Source organism: Tasmannia lanceolata, unplaced genomic scaffold, assembly GCF_043159265.1.
Source record: "Tasmannia lanceolata isolate RefF3 unplaced genomic scaffold, GAP_Taslan_0.1 ptg000007l, whole genome shotgun sequence".
Taxonomy (NCBI): Eukaryota; Viridiplantae; Streptophyta; class Magnoliopsida; order Canellales; family Winteraceae; genus Tasmannia; species Tasmannia lanceolata.
The window spans coordinates 18,484,660-18,507,216 of NW_027518684.1; the positions used below are offsets into that span (position 1 = coordinate 18,484,660).

A 22,557-nucleotide genomic window follows, 5' to 3' on the forward strand; every position below is an offset into this window, starting at 1 on the left:
ACTATATTGGAATAAAGGACGATATGTTTCATTATAGGTTCACTTTCGGCTTCCCGTACTAGAACAAAACTTTCTCAACAGTTCCTTCAAATGAGGCTTCAAGACTCTAGTCTTCTCTGAGATGTAATTTTTTAGTTCATCATGGTATAGCATGAGAAAATTCAGTCCAATTTTTTGAATTTGAGCCTTTCTTTATTGATCCAACAAAATGCTTATCCCACCCTGATACCATTTTGTAGCCAGGTTGAAAACCATTTAGAGCTTCAAAATCATTTTAACTCAATCACTTGTATTTGCTTTTCATTTCCATGGCCTTCTGATTCTTTCTACAGCCAATTCTATTGAAGTGTGTATCTTGTAGTAGTTTCATAAACAATCATATCCTGCAAAACTCTTCAGTCATTAAAGGTGTACTCACTACTTTTATTGTTCGGAGGGAAACCAGCTCACATACATCTGTTTCTAAACCCATCAAGTTTTTGCTACTTCGTTTTCTCCATTGGCAATGTCAGTTGCTGAATGCGCTCTCAGGACATCATATGTCCTTTTCATACAATCGTCTTAATATTTTTTGCCTAAAATCACCCATACAAGTAATAAGCTACTTGCAATTGATGTTAAAGTTGTAATAATCACACAGATAAGATCATAAGAATGAACAAACTGTAGTGTCTCTACACCAAGTTTCCAGGTCTCAGTTTTGGTATGCAGTTTGGTCAGTTTGGTCATGGTGGGAATGAAACATGTAGGTTTCAAATGAAAATTTCGGTGGAAATCCGGTAAAATCACGGAAACATATAGAAACATATGGAATTTTAGGATGTGCTAGAATAAGCACAAATACATACTAAAAAAACTATCACACAGGTAAACAAAACAACCAATAAGGGTTTAAGTTTAACAGCATCTAAGACCTCGTAACGGGTTCGGTCACACATGTCTGATAATTCAGTATATACCACATTTCACATATAATTAATATAAATGTTAATTTGAGATAACTCAGAAATGTCGAGTTCGCTTTTGCCAATAATTATTAATTACTCTCTGTCATCTCATATTGACTCATGTTGTAGTTCTATTGAGGACTATTGGGCACAGCAATCCATTTATACTTCCTGTTTCTAGATGTCCAGATTTGATTGGTGTGTCACATTGGAATATTATGATGTTACTTTATTGGAGTGCTACAATGACAATTTTTTCCCCTGGTGACTGGTTATTCAGTTTTGCAGTCCCCTTGTGCATCATCGCCATCCATGATAAACCATATTTAGCGTTTTTCCTGATGATTTGCATGTGAGAGCAGCCACACCGGCTCACTTTTCATTTGATTTTGGATTAATTCATCTCTTGCCAATCTTTCCAGGAAATTGAATATGTGGAGGATGATTCTTACTGAGTAAGATTGACCGCGGAATTTCTCGGTGAAGATGCACGATTGTTGCAAGTGGGCATGCATTGCAACCAGTTATTTTGGCGCGACAAGGGGCGCAACAAGGTAATTTCCCTTTAAATTTTCTACATATTGTCTCTCTCTCTCTATCTATAATTTATACTAAGCATGATTCATTTTTAATGGGATAAGGCCCGCCATTTACTCCATTCTTTGATAGGTGGGTGGGTCTAACTCTCTCCACCCTAACCTTGGGGCCCACAATTTATTACATTATGTTTTTATGTAGTGGCTCGCCATTTTGAAGTTTAAGCAGATGAGACAACAATAAACTTCAAATCAGTGGGTGTCAATTGGGAAGAGAGCAAGGTCTTATTTCCAAATTCGCAACCTATTATTCAGAAAGCTTGATGTTTTATACTGTTGCATAAAATGGAAGCAATAAAAAATACAGTAATCCAAACTAAATGAAAATCAAAACTAATGAAAGAATCAAAGAATAAAGATCATCACCCTTTGTAGAGATTTCTACTGTTTTCCCTTGCTCCATTTTTGCAGAGTCAGGCAACAATCCGCAGAAGTTCAGTGTATATTATTAGGGAGAGAGAGACTTAACATTTTTAATTACTTCTCTTCTATACACAGAAGTTCAGTGTATATTACCCTTTCTCTTAAAAGAGGCTATACGCAGAAGTTGCATGTATAGGAGGGTGACACATGGCAGTACCACGTTGTGCGACATTCAGCTTTACTTATATATAATTAGAATATGATTAGATTAGATGACTACACAGAAATGATTTAGTCTCATACGAAACGGACATCTCTTGCCTTTCTTGTAGGGGTGCAAGTCTAGTTGTGGGTTGATTCTCATTAGGGGTGCAAGTTCAACTTGGGTTTGGCTCAACCCGAACTCGATGGATCAGCCTGATTTCGGCTGAGGTTGGTTTGACATTTCCTCAGGTTGGGTAAACCCAAACCTATTTAAATTTGGGTTGGGTTAGGGTTGAGGCCTTGGGACACACAACACGAACTTGACCCGAGCCTTGGGACACCCAAATCTATTTTTTCTGTTTTGGTGTTAGGCTAACCCGAACACAACATGACTCAACCCGATTTAGAAAAACTGGGTTAGATAGGTTGGGTTAGGGTTGAGAGATACCCAGTTTGGAAAAACTGATTTAGGTGGGTTTGGTTAGGGTTGGGAGATATGAAAGCGGGTTAAGTTAAGGCTGACCATCCTCAACCCAAGGCTCAGGTTGTTTCAGGTTAGGGTCGAGTTGGGCTTAGGTTGGCCTCAATCCGACCCTGGCCCTACGCACACCCATAATTCCAATTCATTTTATAGCTAAAGCTCAACCTGACAACTGTTCTAAGTGGCATTTTGCTGGACTTGTATTGCCGTTTGAAAATCTTGTTTAGGGCAGAAGTGAGGCCCAATTTACCCTGGTTAGACATAACACTCAAATTTACCCTGTTTAGGGTGTGTTTGTTTTGGATTTTGAGAATTGATTTCCAAAACATCAAGCGGACTCAAAATTGTGCGCCTTGTATGAGATTACTCTATTCACATGCAGATAAAACATAAATCTATTGTGTCCAATGACCATAAAATAAATGCAATCAAATCATAAAAGGGATGATTGCTAAGGGTGTGATATAAAAATTTCATCAAATTGCATCAAGCCTAGCCATCCGTGGAGTTAAACACAAAAGGAAATCATCCAACCTTGTCATAGAAGAAAGTATTAAAGAAATGGCACTTCAAAAACTTCTTTGGATCTCTTTTCTCCCTCTCCTTCAACAATTCAAGGTACAAGCTTATGACCTACAGAAGAAGAAGATGATATGTTATGTTGCAGACAAATGTAACAAAACACATTTACTTAACAGTTAGCTTTCATCAAGCAGTGTTATGTTGGTGTATGTAGCAAAGAATCAGCTCATCATTTAACCAAGCACCCGGTTTCAAGCATTGCAATACATCCCTTGTAATCTGAATATTACAACTCTCCTATACATCCCTTGGTAGGCTTCTTCTTAAAAGATTGTTCATGATCAGTTCAATTGAAAACACTTTGATCGATGATTCTAAGCCCTTGATCCATCAATGGTCTCAATTGCATCTGCACATACAATTCCTCTTATGGGACCCGCAAAATTGCTTGTCACTATTTCCCCCTACTCCTTCTCTTTATTTCTTCTCGCTCATGCCTCACACGAATTAATAATCACTAAGTAATCATAGTTGTCAACATCTACGGTTGAGATCATATTTAGGTGATTATCGACGGTTTAATTTTGTTCCATGGGCCACCGGTAGGTCCAAGTGTACAAATTTCATCATTTGTACGGTCAGGATCAGATTAGGGCGAACCACAATTTTTGAGGAAGGTCTCGCGCAAAACCACCATAAAAGTAGTACTTGGAATTCTTTTATTTTCATTGTCTTCTTCCCACTCACTTCACAGAGAAACCCTTTTTCGTAATCTGGAGCTCCGTCCATGGCGAAAAAGAGAAAACAACAGCAGATTCTGCAGCACCAGCAAACCCTAGGTGCAGATGACACTGAATCTGTCTCCAAGAAGCGATCTCGACCTCCCAAACAACACCAGCAACAAGAAAAGGCAATTTCTCTATCTCTCTAGATTTTAGTGTTTTAGGACCTTTTTGTTAGGGTTTCAGGACCTTTTTTAGGGTTTCAGACTTCTTTAGCGATCTCGACCTCCCAAACAACACCAGAAAGAAGAAAAGGCAATCTCTCCGTCTATCTCTCTAACTTTCAAGGGCTGTTTGGATACGAGGATTTTTTTAAATTATGGATTGTAAAATTTTGGATTTTACAAGCTAGAACCTGGATTTTATAAGCTGGAACCTGTATTGTACATTTTCAGGATTGTAAAATCCAGGTTTTAGCTTTTGAAATCCAGAATTTTACAATCCCAGCTTATAAAATCGATGTATCCAAACAGTCAGTTAAGGTTTCAGGATCTTTTTTAGGGTTTTGGGGCCTTTTTTAGCGATCTCGATCTCCCCAAACAACACCGGAAAGAAAAAAAGACAATCCTTCGTCCCTCTATTTTTAGGGTTTTAGGACCTTGTTTAGGGATTTAGGACCTTTTCTAGGGTTTTGGAACCTTTTTAGGGTTTTAGTAACTTTTTAAAGCGATCTCGACCTCCCAAAGAACACCAGAAAGAAGAAAAGGCAATCTCTTCGTCCTTCTAGCTTTTAGGGTTTTAGGACCTTTTTTAGGTATTTATGACCTTTTTGTAGATATTCAGGACCTTTTTTTAGGGTTTTAGGACCTTCCTCTTCTTCTGATCATGCTTTTTATCCTTGATCTACAGCTCATTTCATCCAATCTGACTTCGAAGATCCTTAAAGAAGCGCGTAATCAGCAGAAGGAAATTCTCGAAGAGGAAGAGAACCGAACCACAAATCAATTCTCAGAAGTTACTGAAGATCCGACCGCCGCCTCAGGCAGCAGTGATGAAGAAGGAGATATAGACGAATTCAAGGGGTTTCCGGATACATTCAGCCAGTACGATGGTAGATTTGTGAGTTGACTTCTCTTTTTTTAGAACCCCAATTTTTGTTTCTTTTTATCCATCAGTTGATTTGGATTAGAATTGAATTGGATTTCTTTGTGATTTTATGTAACCCTAATTTGTCTCTCTTTTTTTATCTATCAGTTGATTTGGATTGGAATTGAATTGAATTTTGTTGCGAGTTTTATGTAGCCAGAGATTGATGAAGAGGATGAGAGGGTTCTGGAGGCATTCATGGCGAAGGACGCCGGTCCTCAGCTTACACTGGCGGATATCATCATCCAGAGGATCAAAGAGAAGGATGCTGCAGTCACGTCAGGTAGATTTGTGTACTTTACATTCCTTCTTTCTTTTTTCAATAGTTTGTTTACCTTACATTCTCTTTTTATTTTTTTCTTGATTTTGACATGCTTGGATTTATTTTAACTGGATTGAACAACTTAAAGAAATTAAGATGCTATTGTACTTTTTTTAGTTTTTTTGCACAATTTTAATATTTAAACTACTAATATCTTTGTTTGATTGTCCACAGAATTTCGACCGCTTCCTCAAATGGACAATGCCATCATAGATTTATATAAAGGGTATTTGAATCATATCTTTGTTGCAACTATCAAAATTGTAGTTATTTGTTGTGCCAGTTCATACAGATGAATGCCTTAACTTGTGTTGCAGAGTTGGCAAATTGCTTAGTAGATACACCAACGGGAAAGTGCCCAAAGCAGTCAAGCATATTCCATCACTAAAACATTGGGAAGACATATTGTATTTGACTGAGCCTGAAAAGTGGTCACCAAATGCGATGTATCAAGCAACAAGGATTTTTGCTTCAAATTTGACGAGCAAAAAGGCCCAGCAGTTCTATAACCTTGTCCTACTACCACGGGTTAGGGATGACATTCGAAAGAACAAAGCGCTTCATTTTGCTGTTTATCAATCACTTAAGAAGTCCCTTTATAAGCCAGCAGCTTTCTTCAAGGGAATTTTGTTTCCTCTATGCCAGGTAGGTCTTCACCAGGGTATGAAGTAGCCTTTGGATATGCTTATGAAATGAATTGATGATCTGGGGGAATCAAGAGTGGTGGCAACCATCGTGCAATTAATAATATAAAATTTATATTTTGATTTGTTGATGAACTGTAGCTTTTACAGCAATTATTTAAAATTTTCTCTGAGATATATGCTGAAATCATTGCAATAGAAGAGAAAAGGGATTCTTAAGGAAGCTTACCTTTCCTGCATTTCTGGTAATTACTGATAGATAGATTATTGGTCACATTTTCCTTTCTACTTATTTAGCTATTTTATAGAAGTTATTTCTCAATGCATAAAAATTGAGACTTGGAGTTAGAACTAGGCCTAGTTTATTTGTTTAATCAGGATCAAGGCTCCATGCCTCAAAAATTGAGAAAGTATTTCTTTTTTCTTTTTGGATTTCTATGAAAAACTGACCAACTTGACGATGAACTTATCGATTTTTCTTCTTTTCTACTTATTTAGCTATTTCATAAAAGTTATTTCTCAATGCATAAAAATTGAGACTTGGAGTTAGAACTAGGCCTAGTTTATTTGTTTAATCAGGATCAAGGCTCCATGCCTCAAAATTCATAAAGTATTTCTTTTTTCTTTTTGGATTTCTATGAAAAACTGACCAACTTGACGATGAACTCATCAATTTTTCATAAATTCTTCACAAGTAAAGATGGAAAAGAAATTTTGTTTTCCCCCTTTTGTTGATTTTAGAGATTTTCCTTCAACTTGCCAATTCCATTGATATTGATGGACTTGGATGAATTGGATGTGGAAATCCTCAAGTCCAATTCTGTGAAAATTTTAATTTCTGAGGTTCACTTTTCTCCTGTCACAATACTAAGAATTTTGTTTTTGATGCACAGTCTAGGACTTGCACTGTCAAGGAAGCTGCCATTATTGGAAGTGTCATTGAAAATGTTTCAATTCCTCCACTTCATTCGAGGTGAGATCTCTTTAATGTGTAGATCTTAGTATTTTCCTAGGCTGTGATACATTTGATAGCCTTGGTTAAAGAGGTCCATAATTTTTATATAGCTTAGTGTATTGTGGATGTGCCTAATGCATTTTTCTGGATGGGCTTGCAGTGTTGCATTAATGAAGCTTGCTGAGATGGATTATTGTGGCCCAACTAGGTACTTATATTCGACTCAATAGAGTAGCAATGATGTTATTCTTGTAATGCCAACTTAGCTTCTTGCACTGAACTAAGTTTGATAGCTTTTTATTGTCCTCGGACATCTTAAGCATGCTTGAGGCACTGCTCTTTTGAAACAGATCTTACCATAATCACATTAAGCATCACTCCAAAAATCTGTAGGTCAGGGAATGCAATATCCTAAAGAAATTCATCTTGGCAAACTATTATTAAAATCTATCTTGATATACTAGATGACTTATCATGGGAGCTTGTAGACAATGCCGGCTTAGAAACAGTGGAGATGAAGTTAAGTTAGCCTTTTCAATTTTTCAATCCCATTTGGCCATAATAAGGCATATCCTTTTATTAGAACTAAGTAGGTTCAAGGATTTATTTTTTTTCACTATTTTCTGGCTTGGAATTTTTTTCGTTTCAAAACAGCTACCAAAGAAATAGCATTGGACGTATATTGAGGTGGTCTTGGATCTTATTATTGGTTAACGTTATGCAAGGTTTCCCGTACTAAAGTATTACTCGTGTAAAGTCCATGTCTAAAATTTCAAAACAAAGACAGCCCATCACAAATTGGGCTCAAGAGACTTCACCTGTGCCTAACTGAACACAAAGTTTACATGTGTATCTTGTACCCAAACTGACCCGAAAAATAAAGGACAGATCAGGTACCTGAATTCAACACAAATCAACCCCCCACCCCCATGTAGCATAAGGGGGGGGCAGCTGCCCTTGTTGAGTTGGGCCAAACTCCTTAATAGACCCAACTCATTGGGCCCAGCCCCCTTTAAAATTTGAAGCCTGCCCCCCTTATATATAATCCTGCCATCCTGGCTCCTCCCCCTCTCCCCCTCCACGCACACAAATGAAATACCTTAATTCAGCCCTTTCAGGTATCCAAATGATGCCAACAATGAAGATTGAATATAATAGATCAGTGATAATCTTGCTAATATTCTACTTCAGGCCGCAATTGGAGGCCTATTGATGCATATCTCAATTGGTCCTTGCTAACTTTTCTGAATATATGACATAATGCGCATGCGCACGAGAGTGAGGTTAGGTTGAGTCTTTCCCAATCCAAAAAAACTTGTCAAATTTGACCCGATTTTCCACCCAAATTTGTAAATTTTGTCATTGTTATGTTCCGCATTATTGTGCGTGGAACTCTGTTATTGTAATGGGCAATACAATAATAAATTATACATATTGGATTATGATTTTTTAATGGCATTTTGATTATGGATTTTTTTTAATATCTGCATATAGTAACCAACTCAACCCCAATTTCAACCCAAATTAGTAAATTGGTTGGTTTAGGGTTGAAAAAGGTGGGTTGAAATTAAGGTTGGGTTCGTTGAATTTTAGGTTAGGTTCAGAACCGAACCCGGCTTGAGTTCCACCCCCAGTCCTAATTCGTAAATCTAGTGAGATGGTTAAAACCATAGTTGCTAGAGTGGGAAGCGACCGAGAGAAGTGATGTAAGAAGCATGAAGTGGGAATCGAGAGATTTAAAAAAGAAAAAATGTGGATTCAAATGAAGGGATCTGGGCCTTCACCGGTCCAATTGGTATTGCAGATTCAAATGAAGCTGAGGTTTGAGCGGTGCATGATTCAAGTTGCTTGATAAAAATTGCCCAGACAAAGTGGTTGTTGAAGGGGATTCTTTGAATGTGATTCGTTGGCTCAAGGGCCTTCATCCTCATCCTTGGAGATTCGCTAGGTTCTTTGATGAAATGCAAGATTGGGTGGGGACCTCGTCTACAGTCTTCCAACATGTACTTCGTTCCGCCAATGGGGTGGCCGATAGGCTCGCTAGAGAAGGGGGTTGAGAAGGAAGATTTGGAGCATTACGATTTTTTACCTCCTTGAATACTTTTTTCTTTTTTGTACTATAGCTTGTAGGTTTTATCTATGTATTTGACCATCTCGGTCTTTTTTAATGATATAAATTATCATTCAAAAGAAAAGAAAAAATTCAGGAAGCGAAAAGCTATGAGAGGAAATATGTTGGAAGCATTATCAAAATAGCACGAAAGATTTGTTAGGGAGAAAGAGTTATTGTAGATTAGGATTGCAAGTAGTGAAGAGGACTCAGCTGATTAAAATTACAAGTTTTAGGGATTTATAATTTTACATGTTTTATTTGTGTAGATCTAATGTTAAAAAGTTGTTGGGAAAAGATTCGCATAAGTTGTATTTGAAACTTTAGATGAGATTTTATCTTTCAAATTCACTCTTTCGATCTTATCGAAAGGAGAACACACTTTTAGGAAAAAATAATCACCTAAATAGGAAGGGTACTCTTCTTTTTTTATGAAAGTAACAAATTTATTAATAAGGTAACCGAATTACAAAATGGGGACAAGTCATCTCACACATGTAACACTGCAGCTATAGTTCAAATGCGAGCCCATAAACATTGTCACACGCACCTTATAGAAATCCAGCCTAACATGCCCTTCCTCTAAACTGTGCCTTATCCCTGCAGACCACAAAGAAACAGTTGCAACGACGGTTTTTTCACACGCCGAGCAGCACCGATTTGCAACCTAAAAACTCTCTTCCAAAACAACTGGGAAGAGTGATGAATTCTACAAGCTGAATCTGCTGTCTTAGGGGTTCAGCCAAGCAACATGTTGACCGACTTGACCATAATGGCCAGCATGATGTCGCCTGTGCACAAGTGTCTCTCAGCGGGTCTTCTCATTGTTCGTGTCACCCTGACGAAACTGTGGCTGCAGTTGCCCCATTGGGAGTGAACTTCAGAGAGCATGAACAGGGACTGGTCACATATGCCCCTTCCTTTGCAAGGTGATCTGCCATAGTTTGCCGACCACCCCTCATATAAGAGAAATCTAGCTTTAATCTCAGACGAAGGTCTTGAATCTCCTAGACTGTGTTGGGTAAATTCCATGGCCGCGGCAACTTTGTGCTTGCCTAGGCCAAGACATTTCTGGAGTCCCTATCAATAATTAACGGCTCATAGGATGCATACTCTTAATTAAGGGGAAGCATGCCGGAAGCTCGCGTCCCCTAAATTTGGGAAGCGAGGAGAATTTAGGTTCGAAAGCAAGCATCCTTGGATGTGAGTCTCCCACTCAACTTGCAAGCTTTCAGTAACTATGGTTAAACCAATGTTTAGAAACTCATGCTTGCTCAAGAACTCACCCGAGGCAAAATTGGGTTGACTCATCTTTGATTATTTCTTTCTCCCTCTGGTTCTCTCAAAAGTTGAAGTATTTCGTTTAAGCCTATGGAAATTCATATAAATCCTATAAAAATCATGGAAGTTTATGGAAGTCCATGGAAACAATGGAAATTTAAGGTGTAACATTAGGAAATGCTAGAGTGAGCACAAACACACTCCTAAAAACCATCACATAAAATGACAATCATCCATAATGGCTTAGCAAGACAAACACCTAGTGACATGTGCTATTGCACATGTTTTGAAAATTGATGATCGTACCATTTCTTTTACTTTTCAACCTTTGAACTTTTCTTATTAATGAAATGGCATTAATATTTATAGTATTTTTTTCGATCGAGAATATTTATAGGTTATATGCGGTTTTTTTGTTATGTGTGAGCACCGCCACATGGAATTAAAATTCGGACTTCGGTCACAATGGAAGTCGATACACGTCCACTGAAATTGACATGTCAGTGGAATCTAAAAACCATGGACTCAAGGGAGACAATGATTGAGCAGCTTCGTTTTTTATTGCATTGAGCTAGTTGAATGTGGTTTTATATTGACTTGTTAGAGCCAAATCCATATCCGGTTACCTAAGTCAATGGTAGAGTCCATGGATGAAAAAAAACAGCAGTGGCCCATGTGGTTTGGCAAATTACGTTGATGAAAGAGTGGGAAGATGTAGAGATGGGACATTTCTATTAGGCATGTCCCTACGACTGTGAGTAATCTTGTGGATAGACAATCAAGGAGCGGAGTTTGTTGATCTCTTTTAAATATTGGGCAACTATGAAGCACGGGTACGGGGTGCGGGTACGACACGACACGGGTACGTGGGTACGTGATTTGCCAAAAAAACCGGGTGCGGGTACGTTCGGGTACGCCGAATATAATAATATATTTTAATATTTTATTATATATTTATAAAAATTAAAATAAATAAATTGTAGAGCAATCAAATAACAATAACATCACAAAAATGGAAAATTCTAATATTACTCTTCATTTCTTAAGTGATTAAGTTCCATATTTCATAACATGAGGCATCAATACATCATTCATTAGAAAAAAAAGTTTGTCACCAGTGTGTTGACCAGTGCCTGACAAGATGAATAATTTTTAGAGACCAAATTATGAGATTTTTTTTACCGGACTTTTGGGATTTAATAATGTTTGGACAAAATAGATTTTATGAATTTTTAAAATTTGAAAAATACCCCACCGTTTGGAAGTTAAGAAAGTTAAAATTTTGACCAACCCTTTTTCTTTGAATTTTGTACTAGAACTGGAGAGTTGACTTTTTTTCCTTTTAGATTTGGGTGTTGAAACTATTTTTAATAAATCCAAAAGGGGGGTATTCCGTTATTTACATGTAAATCTTAAGTAAATGGACAATAAAATACCGAGTACAGGAAAGTAGAGAGACATTTACTTAAATGGTTTACCTGTAAATACCGAGTACAGGAAAGTAGAGAGAAGTACAGGAGAGAAAAGAGAAGCAGCAGGAAGAAGCAGGACGTGTCGGGTACGCGTGGTGCGCACCCGACACGCAAAACCAGTTTTTTTTTTTTTTTTTTTTAAAAAGCGGGTACGTACCCCGGACGTACCCGCACCCCATACGTGTCGGGTGCGGGTGCGGGAGCCCCAGGAGAGTACCCGTGCTTCCTAGTTGGGCAACCTTTGACCAATGATATGCTGCTGTAATTTTTCTATTTTATTAATAAACCTGTTGTCTTCAAAAAAAAAAAAAAAAAAAAGGAGCCCTTGAGTTTCAAACATTTGCTAATTTTGTAGTTTACTCATTAATCATGAAGGGAATTCTAGTGCTGACACTTAGCCAATCCCCAGGTGATATGTTCTGATACTATGGAATGGCCTGAGATGCTAATTTTTTTAGTTTTTGTTTTTTTGCCCCTTCTTGGGTCCTTGTGTATTTCTTTGATCCTTTTATGTCATTTACCTTTTCAAAAAAGAAAAGTTTCAAATTAATAGGTTGTAAATTCAACCATTCAAAAAAAAAAGTTGTAAATTCATTGCTTCTTCGTGTGCATTCTATTGTATGTTATTGCCAATGATCTGTAAGCAAATGACAGATTAACCCATGAAGCAACTGTAAGCACAGTCCCTGCTCTTTTTGCTGGTACACAGACACTCGCTAATTTTGGCTTGATAACATTCGCATGCACATTTTGCATACTGACTGTTGAACTATTGAAATGATCCCATTTACATGCAGCGTGCATGAATGTTTCATGTGCGTCCAAGTTTATTTGCAGTGGATTTCTTGCGGATGACCCGTTTTTGCTCACATGTATTGAATATACATATACAATTTTCCACCACTTTACATGACTATCCGGTCTACCAGTTTCAGGAACTTAATCTATATTTTCAATGAAATGTTCAAGAACTTCTAGATTATCTTGGAACTTGGCCAAATTATGACCTGATTGTGTAAAAGTTGGCTCGAGTCGATGATTGTGGTGAAGTTTTCAGAAAAATCAGCAAGCATTTCATTGGTCGATGGATTCTAATAAGAAATCAATCTGAGTTTGGAGCTCTTAAAGGTTTTGAACAATGTTTAGTAGTGCTGTCTGAAACTGAGGGCGTCTTGTTGAACTTGGCCACTTCTAGTAATCATGATACTTTAGTTTCCTGCCTTGTTGAAATTTGTTAGTGGCAATTGATAGATTTGGTTGACATTTCTCTTTCATATTTATTTATGACTTCCTTGCACTCATTAGTCGTAATGTTATTATTACATTAGATTACAGAATGAATGAGCTTGAGGTTTTTAAAACTCTGTTGCAGTTATTTTATAAAGCTTCTTCTGGACAAGAAATATGCGTTGCCCTACCGAGCGCTTGACGCTGTTGTTGCACACTTTATGAGATTCCTCGAGGATACAAGGATCATGCCTGTAATCTGGCACCTATCACTTCTCATATTGGTGCAAAGGTTAAACTTTCTGACCTATGATTACTCGTTACATGCAATCTTCTTATCATTTTATACGTGATTGTGATCAAGGTTTTATATTTTGGTTTTGGTTTCGGTTTCAATTGCCTTGGCGCAATGGTAAGGTTGCTCCATTGTGACCTGGTGGTCATGGGTTCGAGTCGCGGAAACAGCCTCTCTGCAAAGCAGGGGTAGTAAGGCTGCGTACATCTAGCCCTCCCCAGACCCTGCTATGGTGGGAGCCTCGTGCGTTGGGCCTTCCTTTTTTTTGTTGGTTTGCCCTGAAAATAGAAACGTTTCAGTTTTGGTTGGAAATCTTGGTGTAAATCCTGTAAAATCACGGAAATGTATGAAACATATGCAAATTATAGAATTTTAAGATGAAACTTTAAGCAATTCAGAGCTATGGTGGGAGCCTCGTGCGTTGGGCCTTCCTTTTTTTTGTTGGTTTGCCCTGAAAATAGAAACGCTTCAGTTTTGGTTGGAAATCTTGGTGTAAATCCTGTAAAATCACGGAAATGTATGAAACATATGCAAATTATAGAATTTTAAGATGAAACTTTAAGCAATTCAGAATAAGCACAAAGATACACTTAGAAACTATCATATAAGCAAGATAACCATCAAGGCAACCATTTATAATGGTTTAACAACATCGAACACCTAGTGACATACGCTATCGTGCATGTCTGATGATTCAGTACAAACAACATTTCATATGTTATTCATATAATTATTTATACACAATATATATGCACCACATTTTTCATGGAATTCATCTAAATATAAGGGAAGTGATATATTCACCCTTTTTTTTTTTTTTACATGGGACAGCCGCCTCTAGTGTATTTATTTATGATTACTCTTTTACACTAGAGGCTGTCCCAAATAAAAAAAGGGGTGAATATATCATTTCATAAATATAATTGTGTAACACATCAGTACATCACTAAGGCACTTACAGTTTTGGTTTTGATATGCACTTCTGTTATAGTATGCATTTTGGTGTGGGTGGAAATGAAGACATTTCGGTCATTTCACGTTGGTTTCAGCGGAAACTGAAAACCATGTTTGTGATCTTGACCTTAAGCTACTTTGAAAAATGTACTTATTTTGTTAATGCGCACATGAGATGGACAGTTCTGTTATGTATGTCTATCTCTAGAACTGTACATGTTATGAATTTTACTTACACAGAAGGTCACACAGTTTTTCTTTTATTTTTCTGCTACTAGGTCACTCAGGTTTCTTGGGAACCCACCGTACATTGTTTTTTATTGCTTTTCTGATCTGGGGTTGACCCCACCATACATAGTTTTTTTTTTCTGTTGCTAGGTCACTGAGGTTTCTTGGGAACCCACCGTACATTGTTTTTTTATTGCTTTTCTGATCCGGGGTTGACCCCACCGTACATAATTTTTTTTATAGCTTTGCTGATATGGGATTTGTCACTGTATTTTAATAAAATCAATCAGCCTTGGTCTCCTTATGGTGTCAATTCAAGCTATAGTGGAATCCCATCACCATGATTATAGTTTAATGGCATTTAGGTTGTCTCCAACAAAGCACAAAAAATGTATCAATTCGTGGGGAAACAGCTGTGTTCTTGTTAAAGTTTGGAAGCAGGAGTGTAAGTGTTAGGGATTAATTTGTGTTAAACAATTTAAAGTATTATTTGTACTCCACAAAACTATTGAAGTTTAACTTATTTGTAAAGCATCTATATATTCAAAAATGATGAGAACAATAAATTATACAAAATTATTAGATTAAATGTGCTGTTGATGGAATCAAGGTAGTTGGTGGTAGAGGAAAGAGTAAATTTTGAAGGGAAGCAAGATTTTGGAAGAAGTGCACCTTAGAGATAAGATGCTTGCTAATACGGGGGAAATTATTCTTTGAGAAATGGACGTGATGGCTGAGTTTACGAGTAGCTTGGAGACGATGTTTATCAGGCGAAATGATAGAGATCGCCGGCTATGGAAGTGGTGTCCTGATGGTGGTTTGTTTTTCACTTCTTTCTTTCTTTCACAGATTGGCAGGCTCCTCTACTTTCTTTGCTCCCTTTGGCGAGGGTGTGGAAGATTTTGGCACCCCATAGGTGCTCTCTTTTTGTTCGACAACTTTTATAATATGATTTTCACCTTGGATCATTTTCTTAACCTGAACCGGGATTTATCATAAACAAGTGTATCATGTGTGAAAATGATGCTAAGACTGGCAGCCATCGTCTGATTCATTGCAGTGTTTCGTTTGCGGTTTTGAGTCTCATTCTTTCGTTTTTTGGGGTGGCTTGGATGATACTGGAGGTCTGGAGCATATTGTTTCCTTGACCGAGGCATAAGCACATGCTCCGGGGTCATCGAGAGGCAAAGTTCCATGTAACCTAGCCTTGTTTACACTTCTTTGGTTGGCACTGAAAGAAAGAATCATGAGAATTTTTATGGGATTCTCAAAATCAGTTCAGGTGATATGCCAGTCCATTTACATTTCCATAGTTAGATGGATGTGTACAAAAGAGTTTCATGCTGTGTTGCATGGATTCGGATTCGCGTGTCGGGATCCAACACGGATTCGAGATGTCGGATTCGGCAAACCCCAAAAACTAGGATTCGCGGATTCGGTAATTTTTAAATTAAATAAAAATTTAAAAATTTAAAAATTTAAAATTTAAATGTGGGTGTGTGTGTGTGTGTGTGTATTCATTTGAGGTTTAAGGAGGGTTGATGTTCCAGGGTCGAGGGTCGAGGGTCGAGGATTCTTATTAAAAGAGGACAGGTTGTGCATTCATATAAAAAAATTTAAGAAGAAAACACCTTTAAAGGGAAAATATGCAGAATTCGCATTTTAAAAGAGAATCCAATGGATTGGATTCCTCCGAAAAAATAAGATTCGTACGGGACACGGCTATGACAAGAATCCGGGTGTGTCCCATGTGAATCCACGTTCAATTTGCGTGTGGAGGCGTGTCGACACGGATTCGGCATAGGGGGCAAAAAATCCATGCAACACAGGTTTCATGGTTTCTTGGAGTCTTTCTTTGGCTATCATGCGATGTGATTCGGGACTAGCTTGGGGAATTCGGAGCCAGTAGGTATCAGGAGAGTCCTAACTCGTAAGAGTACTATAGCAGAGTAAGATGTCTTTTTTAGGCTGGTTGGAGTGAAAGAATCTGGGAAAGAAGTTCTGGCTCTTTAAGACTGATATTCTTGTTATTGATCACGATTCTCTGGACTCAATTGTCATAGAGGGTGATTCTTTGAGTGCCATTTGTTGGATGAGAAGGGAAGGGATTCTTTTGGAGATTTTTGAGGTGCTAGCCATATTGAGGGGCATGAGGTCATTTTTTCAGCATTCGTATTGAAGAAGCAAGAAAAACAAAGCGGATTTTTCAAGTGAAAATGTTAAACCCAAGCTCTTCTCTTTATACACTTTTGTCGAAGTTTCGACGTGTAGACCAAAGTGCTGTAATTTACATATTAAAGTGGGTGTTTCGGTCAACATGATCAAAATGTTACCGAAATCTATTCATGTTGGGTGAAGAATTTCGTTTTGGTGGGGACGGAAACTGAAATATGTCGGTAACATCATTTTTCGTCGATTCGATTTGAATTGGTCCTTTCTCCATCGTGATTATTGTGATAAGACATCCACAATAGTTGTCCCCAGATAATTTGTTTGTGAAAATGTATGGAGGTTAGGAGGTTGATCAAAATGTTACCGAAATCTATTCATGTGGGGTGAAGAATTTCGTTTTGGTGGGGATGGAAACTGAAATATGTCGGTAACATCATTTTTCATCCATTCGATTTGAATTGGTCCTTTCTCCATCACGATTATTGTGATAAGACATCCACAATAGTTGTCCCCAGATAGTTTGTTTGTGAAAATGTATGGACCATGGATAAAATCTGGTCAAGTTCTAAACTCCTTTGTATAAGATCAGCTTTTCGGAAGACATTATAAATTATAACCATGTTGATTAATGAATAGGGATGTTGATTTACTAGCCCTTAGTAGAGTGACTAGGGCATCCTTCGTTTCCTTCTTTTTGTTAGCGACTAGCCGACTACATACCTTTTGAGGGTCATATCTAATTTATTTTTAGTTTTCGATAGTATTTTTGTCTCATATCTTTTGAGGGTCATATCTAAGTTATTTTTGATTTTCTGTTGCATTTTTTGTTCCTTTTTTTCTTTGACTAGCTTAATCGGGTTTGTTATGCTTGGATTTTTCAATAATGCATGGCTACATCATTCCCGAAAAAATTCTCCAAAGTTTCACATCTAATCTTCAGATGTTGTTGCCCTGTGGATGTGAAAAAGTTTACATGTAAAAGCTGATTACAGAATTAAAAATGTCTTCAATGACACAAGGGTCTGAGGAGGATATCGAATTGTTTGGTGATGTCGAGGAGTTATGCGTCAATCTAGGGTAGGAGACCTGGTGCCAATCCGGAGGCTCGCGGAGCTGCCAGGAACTTTGGGAGCTTAATGAGAACGAGTCTTCACATCCATACATATAATCAAATCATCACCCATGAACAATTAACAAATATTTAATGGTAAATTTCAGCCAAGTAAATAAATCATGAGAGTTGCTCTAAAAGACAAACCATTAATGGAGATGCGTCTACACCAAACAATTACTGCACATATCAACTTAAATAACTCAAAATATGGCAGTTAAAGGTTCAAATATAATTACATAAAAGCTGTTTGGCTGCTGCCCACAAAAGAAAATAAAAGTCTAGGGCTCAAAACTACACTAGAAAGTGATAAAATTCCAAAAATGGGCTAGGGCAAATTATTGGCAAGGTTCCTATAGGTTCAAAGGGCAGAACGGTTCAAGAAAGTGCTGAAAATAATGGAAAAATCTCACTGGGAAAACACAGCAGTCCGTCACCTCAAATCCGTGCTAGCAAGGGGTCCAAGAGAGTGGGGGAGATGCTCGTGGGCGCGATCCGAAGTCCGGGCAGCAGTAATCCTCCAAAATATAGTTTATGGGAAGGTTTCAAGGAGGGGTAGGAGAAAAGAAGGTAGAAGGGAAAGAAAGAAGAAATGAGAAGGAGAAGAGGAGATTTGGATCATTCAAGATGATGGAAAGATGGAAAATAGGAAGTGAGGAAAGAGAGATGTGAAAGAAGAGAGGAGATGAAAAGAAGGAAAATAGGAAGTGAGAGGAGACATGCCAAGAGAGATGTGAGAGAAGAGAGGAGATGGAAAGATGGAAAATAGGAAGTGAGAGGATAGAGGATAGAGAGGGAGGTGTGAGATAGAGAGGATTATAGAGGGCTGGAAACTATGGAGAAGAAGAGAAAGAAGAAGAAAGAATAAGGAAGGAAGAGAAAGAGGGGAGAATAAAAGGAGAAGCAAGGAGAGGGAAGAGAACTCACCTTGTAGAAAGTGGGGAAGGGGAGAACGACACCCTAGGCGTCATTGGGGGGAGGAGGAGCCGTCGGTTTCTTTTTTCTTCAATTCACGATTTTATCAGAAGTTAGGCTGTTCTCCCCTTGTGCTCTCTTTTATATTTTCTTTTTGGTGGGCCCCTTTGCTAGCTTACTTAAATAAAAGTGAAAAAAACCGACATACCCTTACTCAGAAAGAAGAAGTTAGTAGCATATGGGCATAATAGGAAAAACTAACTAAAGAAAAAGGAAAGGCAAATGTGGTGTGTGCAAGGGTGGGCACTAGATAATGTGGACATCCCCCACATCTAGGTCTGAAATAAAATAGAAAAGTAGTCCATAATCCTCAAAATAATAACAAAAATAATGTGTTATGCAATGAAAGTGGCGATCCAATGGTCGGATCACATCAAGACCCGAACCAACATAAATTGTAAGACTACGAGGCTTTAGCTTCTGGTGTGGTGTCATTATATTATCTCCTTGTGGATAATTCGTATCTCTTAAAAAAAGAAGTGCTTCCGTGGCTGCCTGAAATACCCCTCTAATTGTTCATGCCTTTTTTATATGCATTTGTTTTGATTTGCAATTTTTTATAGGTAAATGACCATTGATTCTCGAACAGTACTGGTAAAATGTGTCTTCTCTATATTCAGTACATTTTGTTACTAGTGTAGTTATTCTTGGTGCTATTTCATGTAGCTATTGTTTGGTGCTTCATGCATCATTTTGGTTCTCATTTGATCTTGCTTGTATGCTAATTCTTTCACGCAAATTTATGCTTTACAAATCAATTCCATGTAGGTACAAGAATGAACTAACGAGGGAGGAAAAAGATAATCTTCACCATCTAATTCAATATCAGAAGCACTACAAGGTAGGAAATCAACTCTCTGTAGCTAATATATTGTGAAAATGCTGACATTTTCAAGAATCTTCAATGATAATAATATGTTATGGTAACAAAATATTTGTTACATTTATGTAGGTTACGCCTGAAATTCGGAGGGAGCTGAAAAATAGCCGCAACCGTGGCGAGAAGGAGGATGACCTCATGTCAATTTATATCCTTGTGTTCAAACAAACAATGAATTTGAGCATGACTATAATTTCTTTGCAAACTTTATTAGTTTATTTCTTGTTAATTTTTTTCAGTACTTGCAGGGTGATTTTGTGTTAGATTAATGATTTGAGGACACCCAGGTGGACTCGAGGCTGAGACTACCTGCCACTCCCTGCATGCCTTGTATTTGGGCCAGACTGCACAGGTGGTCTCACTTACATGAAGGACGTGCAAGGAGTTGCAGTCACAGCTCTGCTGGGCAAGGTGTTCAGACACCTTACATGGATAATGTTGAATTGCTATTATGAAACCTGATTAACAAGTTGAAGTGAATTGAATTGCTATTATGAACCCTAGTCCTTGATTCGTGATCTCTTCCTCTGGTTTGCGCTTCAAGAATTTCCATTAATTTAATTATATGATTTAGTGCACCTGATGATCCTTCAAGATCTTATTTGCCATTATGATCCGTTCAGCTGAATTGTTTGATTATTTCTTCTTTCCTTGACGTCTCTTACCATCTCCAATTTCTGTTATCAACAAAACAATTGAAGAAGATAGATGGCATTTTCCAGAAGTTCCCATGGAGGAGGACTGAATGATGCCACCCACTGCTCAACTTGCATTTGGTAAAGCGCGTCTTACACATAATTACTGTAAACTTTCTTACTGTTATGCCCTTTTCATTGGTAAGCTTGGATTGAACCTGTGGCTGATGAATCAAGCTGAAATGTTTCAATGGTCTTTCCATGGAAATGGATCCAATTGGTTCTCTTTAATGGCACTGTTTTCTTTAATTTTTCACTTTTATAACCATTCCCTAAAAAGCTATCAAACATGTAAACAGAAGGATGTTTAATAAAGTGAGGAGTGTCATTATCAGAATATGGGATTGAAATTAATTCCATATAAATTGTACCCAAAAAGAAGAAGAAACAGAGTGAGTACCTTTAATTTCTGTCTAGCATCTGTATCAACATGCATGTGAGACAAATAAAAGTCAAGTGTTATGGCTTAGAAATGAATTGCATGCTTCAGCTGATTGAGACTTCCTTTTATCCGTCACAGGTGTCCAAGGCAATCCCAAAAGAGAAGATAAAGATACTGCTATTTCTGTCTGAATTATCAGAAATGTTGAGGCTGGCAATTTTATCAGGACTTATGTTAGCGAGTCTGCTGTAGAGAGCTTGGCCTTGCAATTTTGTTATTTTCTTGTTAAATTTTATATTTAACATACTAAACTTGGAGGGCGTGCCTTTACTAAATTTGTGTTCAATTCTTTTTACTATTAAAAACATGTCTTTGAATTTTTTTGAGAAATTATAATTTCTATGTTTGATTTGCTTTTAACAATCTTCTCTCTTTCTTCCTTCCCATAACATGCCGTGATGTGTCTTCAGTGGCCTAATGGCGTTTTCAATAAAATGGAGGTTTCAGTTTGGCCATGGTTATCATTTTTCTTACTCCTCTTCCACTCTTCCTCCGCACTGTTTCCTCATGATTCTAACTCCATATCATGATCCTAATCCTCTTATCTGTAGGGGTCCTGTTACAGATCGGAGGGTTAGGATCATTCTATGGTTATGATTTACGGGGTGCATCCTATTTACCTGTACGAACAGTTTGGATCATCCTAACAAGTGGGCCCCAATGTACTTTCTGAAAAATACTGGACTTAATGTGCACACTGTATAAAATCAGTCAAACGACCCACTGGGAAAAGCCATCTTGGCAATGGTTAGCATGGGAACAAGACAAGATTAATGGTCTTGATTCTACGTACATGTCCCTGTGGGACCCAAAATTTCGTCGTTAGCATTGATTCCAACAGTGACTATCTGTCATTCTCATCAAAGCTCTAGTTTAATTTTATGTTAATTTTCTAAGGGAAGTGATATTTACCTAGGGTGGGGGGTTAATGCTGCACTAGCGGTCGGTGTCCCTCGTGATCAAAAGAGGTGTAAATATCATTAGTGTAAAAATGGGCATAAATTTTGTTTTTATGCCTATTTTACGTCGAAAGAAACAGAGCCCCACAACCTAAATTAGGCGTAAAACAAAATTTACACCCATTTTCCACTTAAAATGGATATAAGATTTGTTTTAGGCTCCATTTCTTACATAAAATGGGTATAAAATTTGTTTTTTGCCCATTTGTAAGTGTAAAAATAGGTGTAAAATTGGTGTGTTGTCTCCAGTCATATTGCAATTCAGAGAGAGCATGCGAAATTCCTAGTATATTTTTCATGGAATATTTTTTCTAAAAAAACAGCATTAAAATGCTACGTCAAATTCTTTTTTTTTTATCTTTATTTTTGGGAAATGTTATCAGCACAACTATATTTTGATATTTGCATAAAATCAGCTGTCTTTTCTTGAGAGTTTTTTGGGAAATGTTATCAGCACTGTATTTTGATGATCGCACTCCTCACTTCATTAAAAGTATCGTATGGCCCGCACCATAAGATGATCCAAACCGTCCATTAGATGGGCCACGGTCTAAATAGGTTGTGCCCGAAAATCATTTCCATAGGTTGATCCTAGCCCTCCGATATGTAGAAGAACTTGATATTATGGAAGCCTTATAGATCGGAGGGCTAGGATCATCCTATGGAAATGATTTTTGAGGCACAACCTATTTATGTTGTGTTCCATCACATGGACAGTTTTGATCATCCTATGGTGCTGCCATACAATACTTTTAATAAAGTGAGTGCTATCATCAAATTACAGTAGTGCTGATAAACATTTCCCTAACCTTTTGAGTTTTGACAGCTCTTTAAATACTAAAGACAAGGTGGTT

At 37.6% G+C, this 22,557-nt stretch overlaps 1 protein-coding gene across 3 annotated transcripts; it reads left to right on the plus strand.

The window, feature by feature from the left end:
• Positions 1-3,834: 3,834 nt before the first annotated feature.
• On the plus strand, positions 3,835-21,107 carry LOC143882179 (bystin-like protein). Of its 3 annotated transcripts, XR_013252124.1 has the most exons (13): positions 3,835-4,023; positions 4,745-4,954; positions 5,138-5,264; positions 5,478-5,529; positions 5,621-5,948; positions 6,841-6,920; positions 7,063-7,110; positions 13,138-13,284; positions 19,496-19,568; positions 19,680-19,755; positions 20,273-20,383; positions 20,602-20,694; positions 20,823-21,107. XR_013252124.1 is itself a non-coding variant. In XM_077385637.1 (12 exons), the coding sequence occupies exons 1-11, from the start codon at positions 3,901-3,903 to the stop codon at positions 20,350-20,352; spliced, it is 1,344 nt and encodes a 447-aa protein (XP_077241752.1). In that variant the 5' UTR covers positions 3,835-3,900; the 3' UTR covers positions 20,353-20,383; positions 20,823-21,107. The 3 variants fall into 3 exon arrangements, 1 of the variants encoding a protein (XP_077241752.1); XR_013252125.1 differs by lacking the exon at positions 20,602-20,694 and having other exon boundaries at positions 20,273-20,410; XM_077385637.1 differs by lacking the exon at positions 20,602-20,694.
• Positions 21,108-22,557: the final 1,450 nt, after the last annotated feature.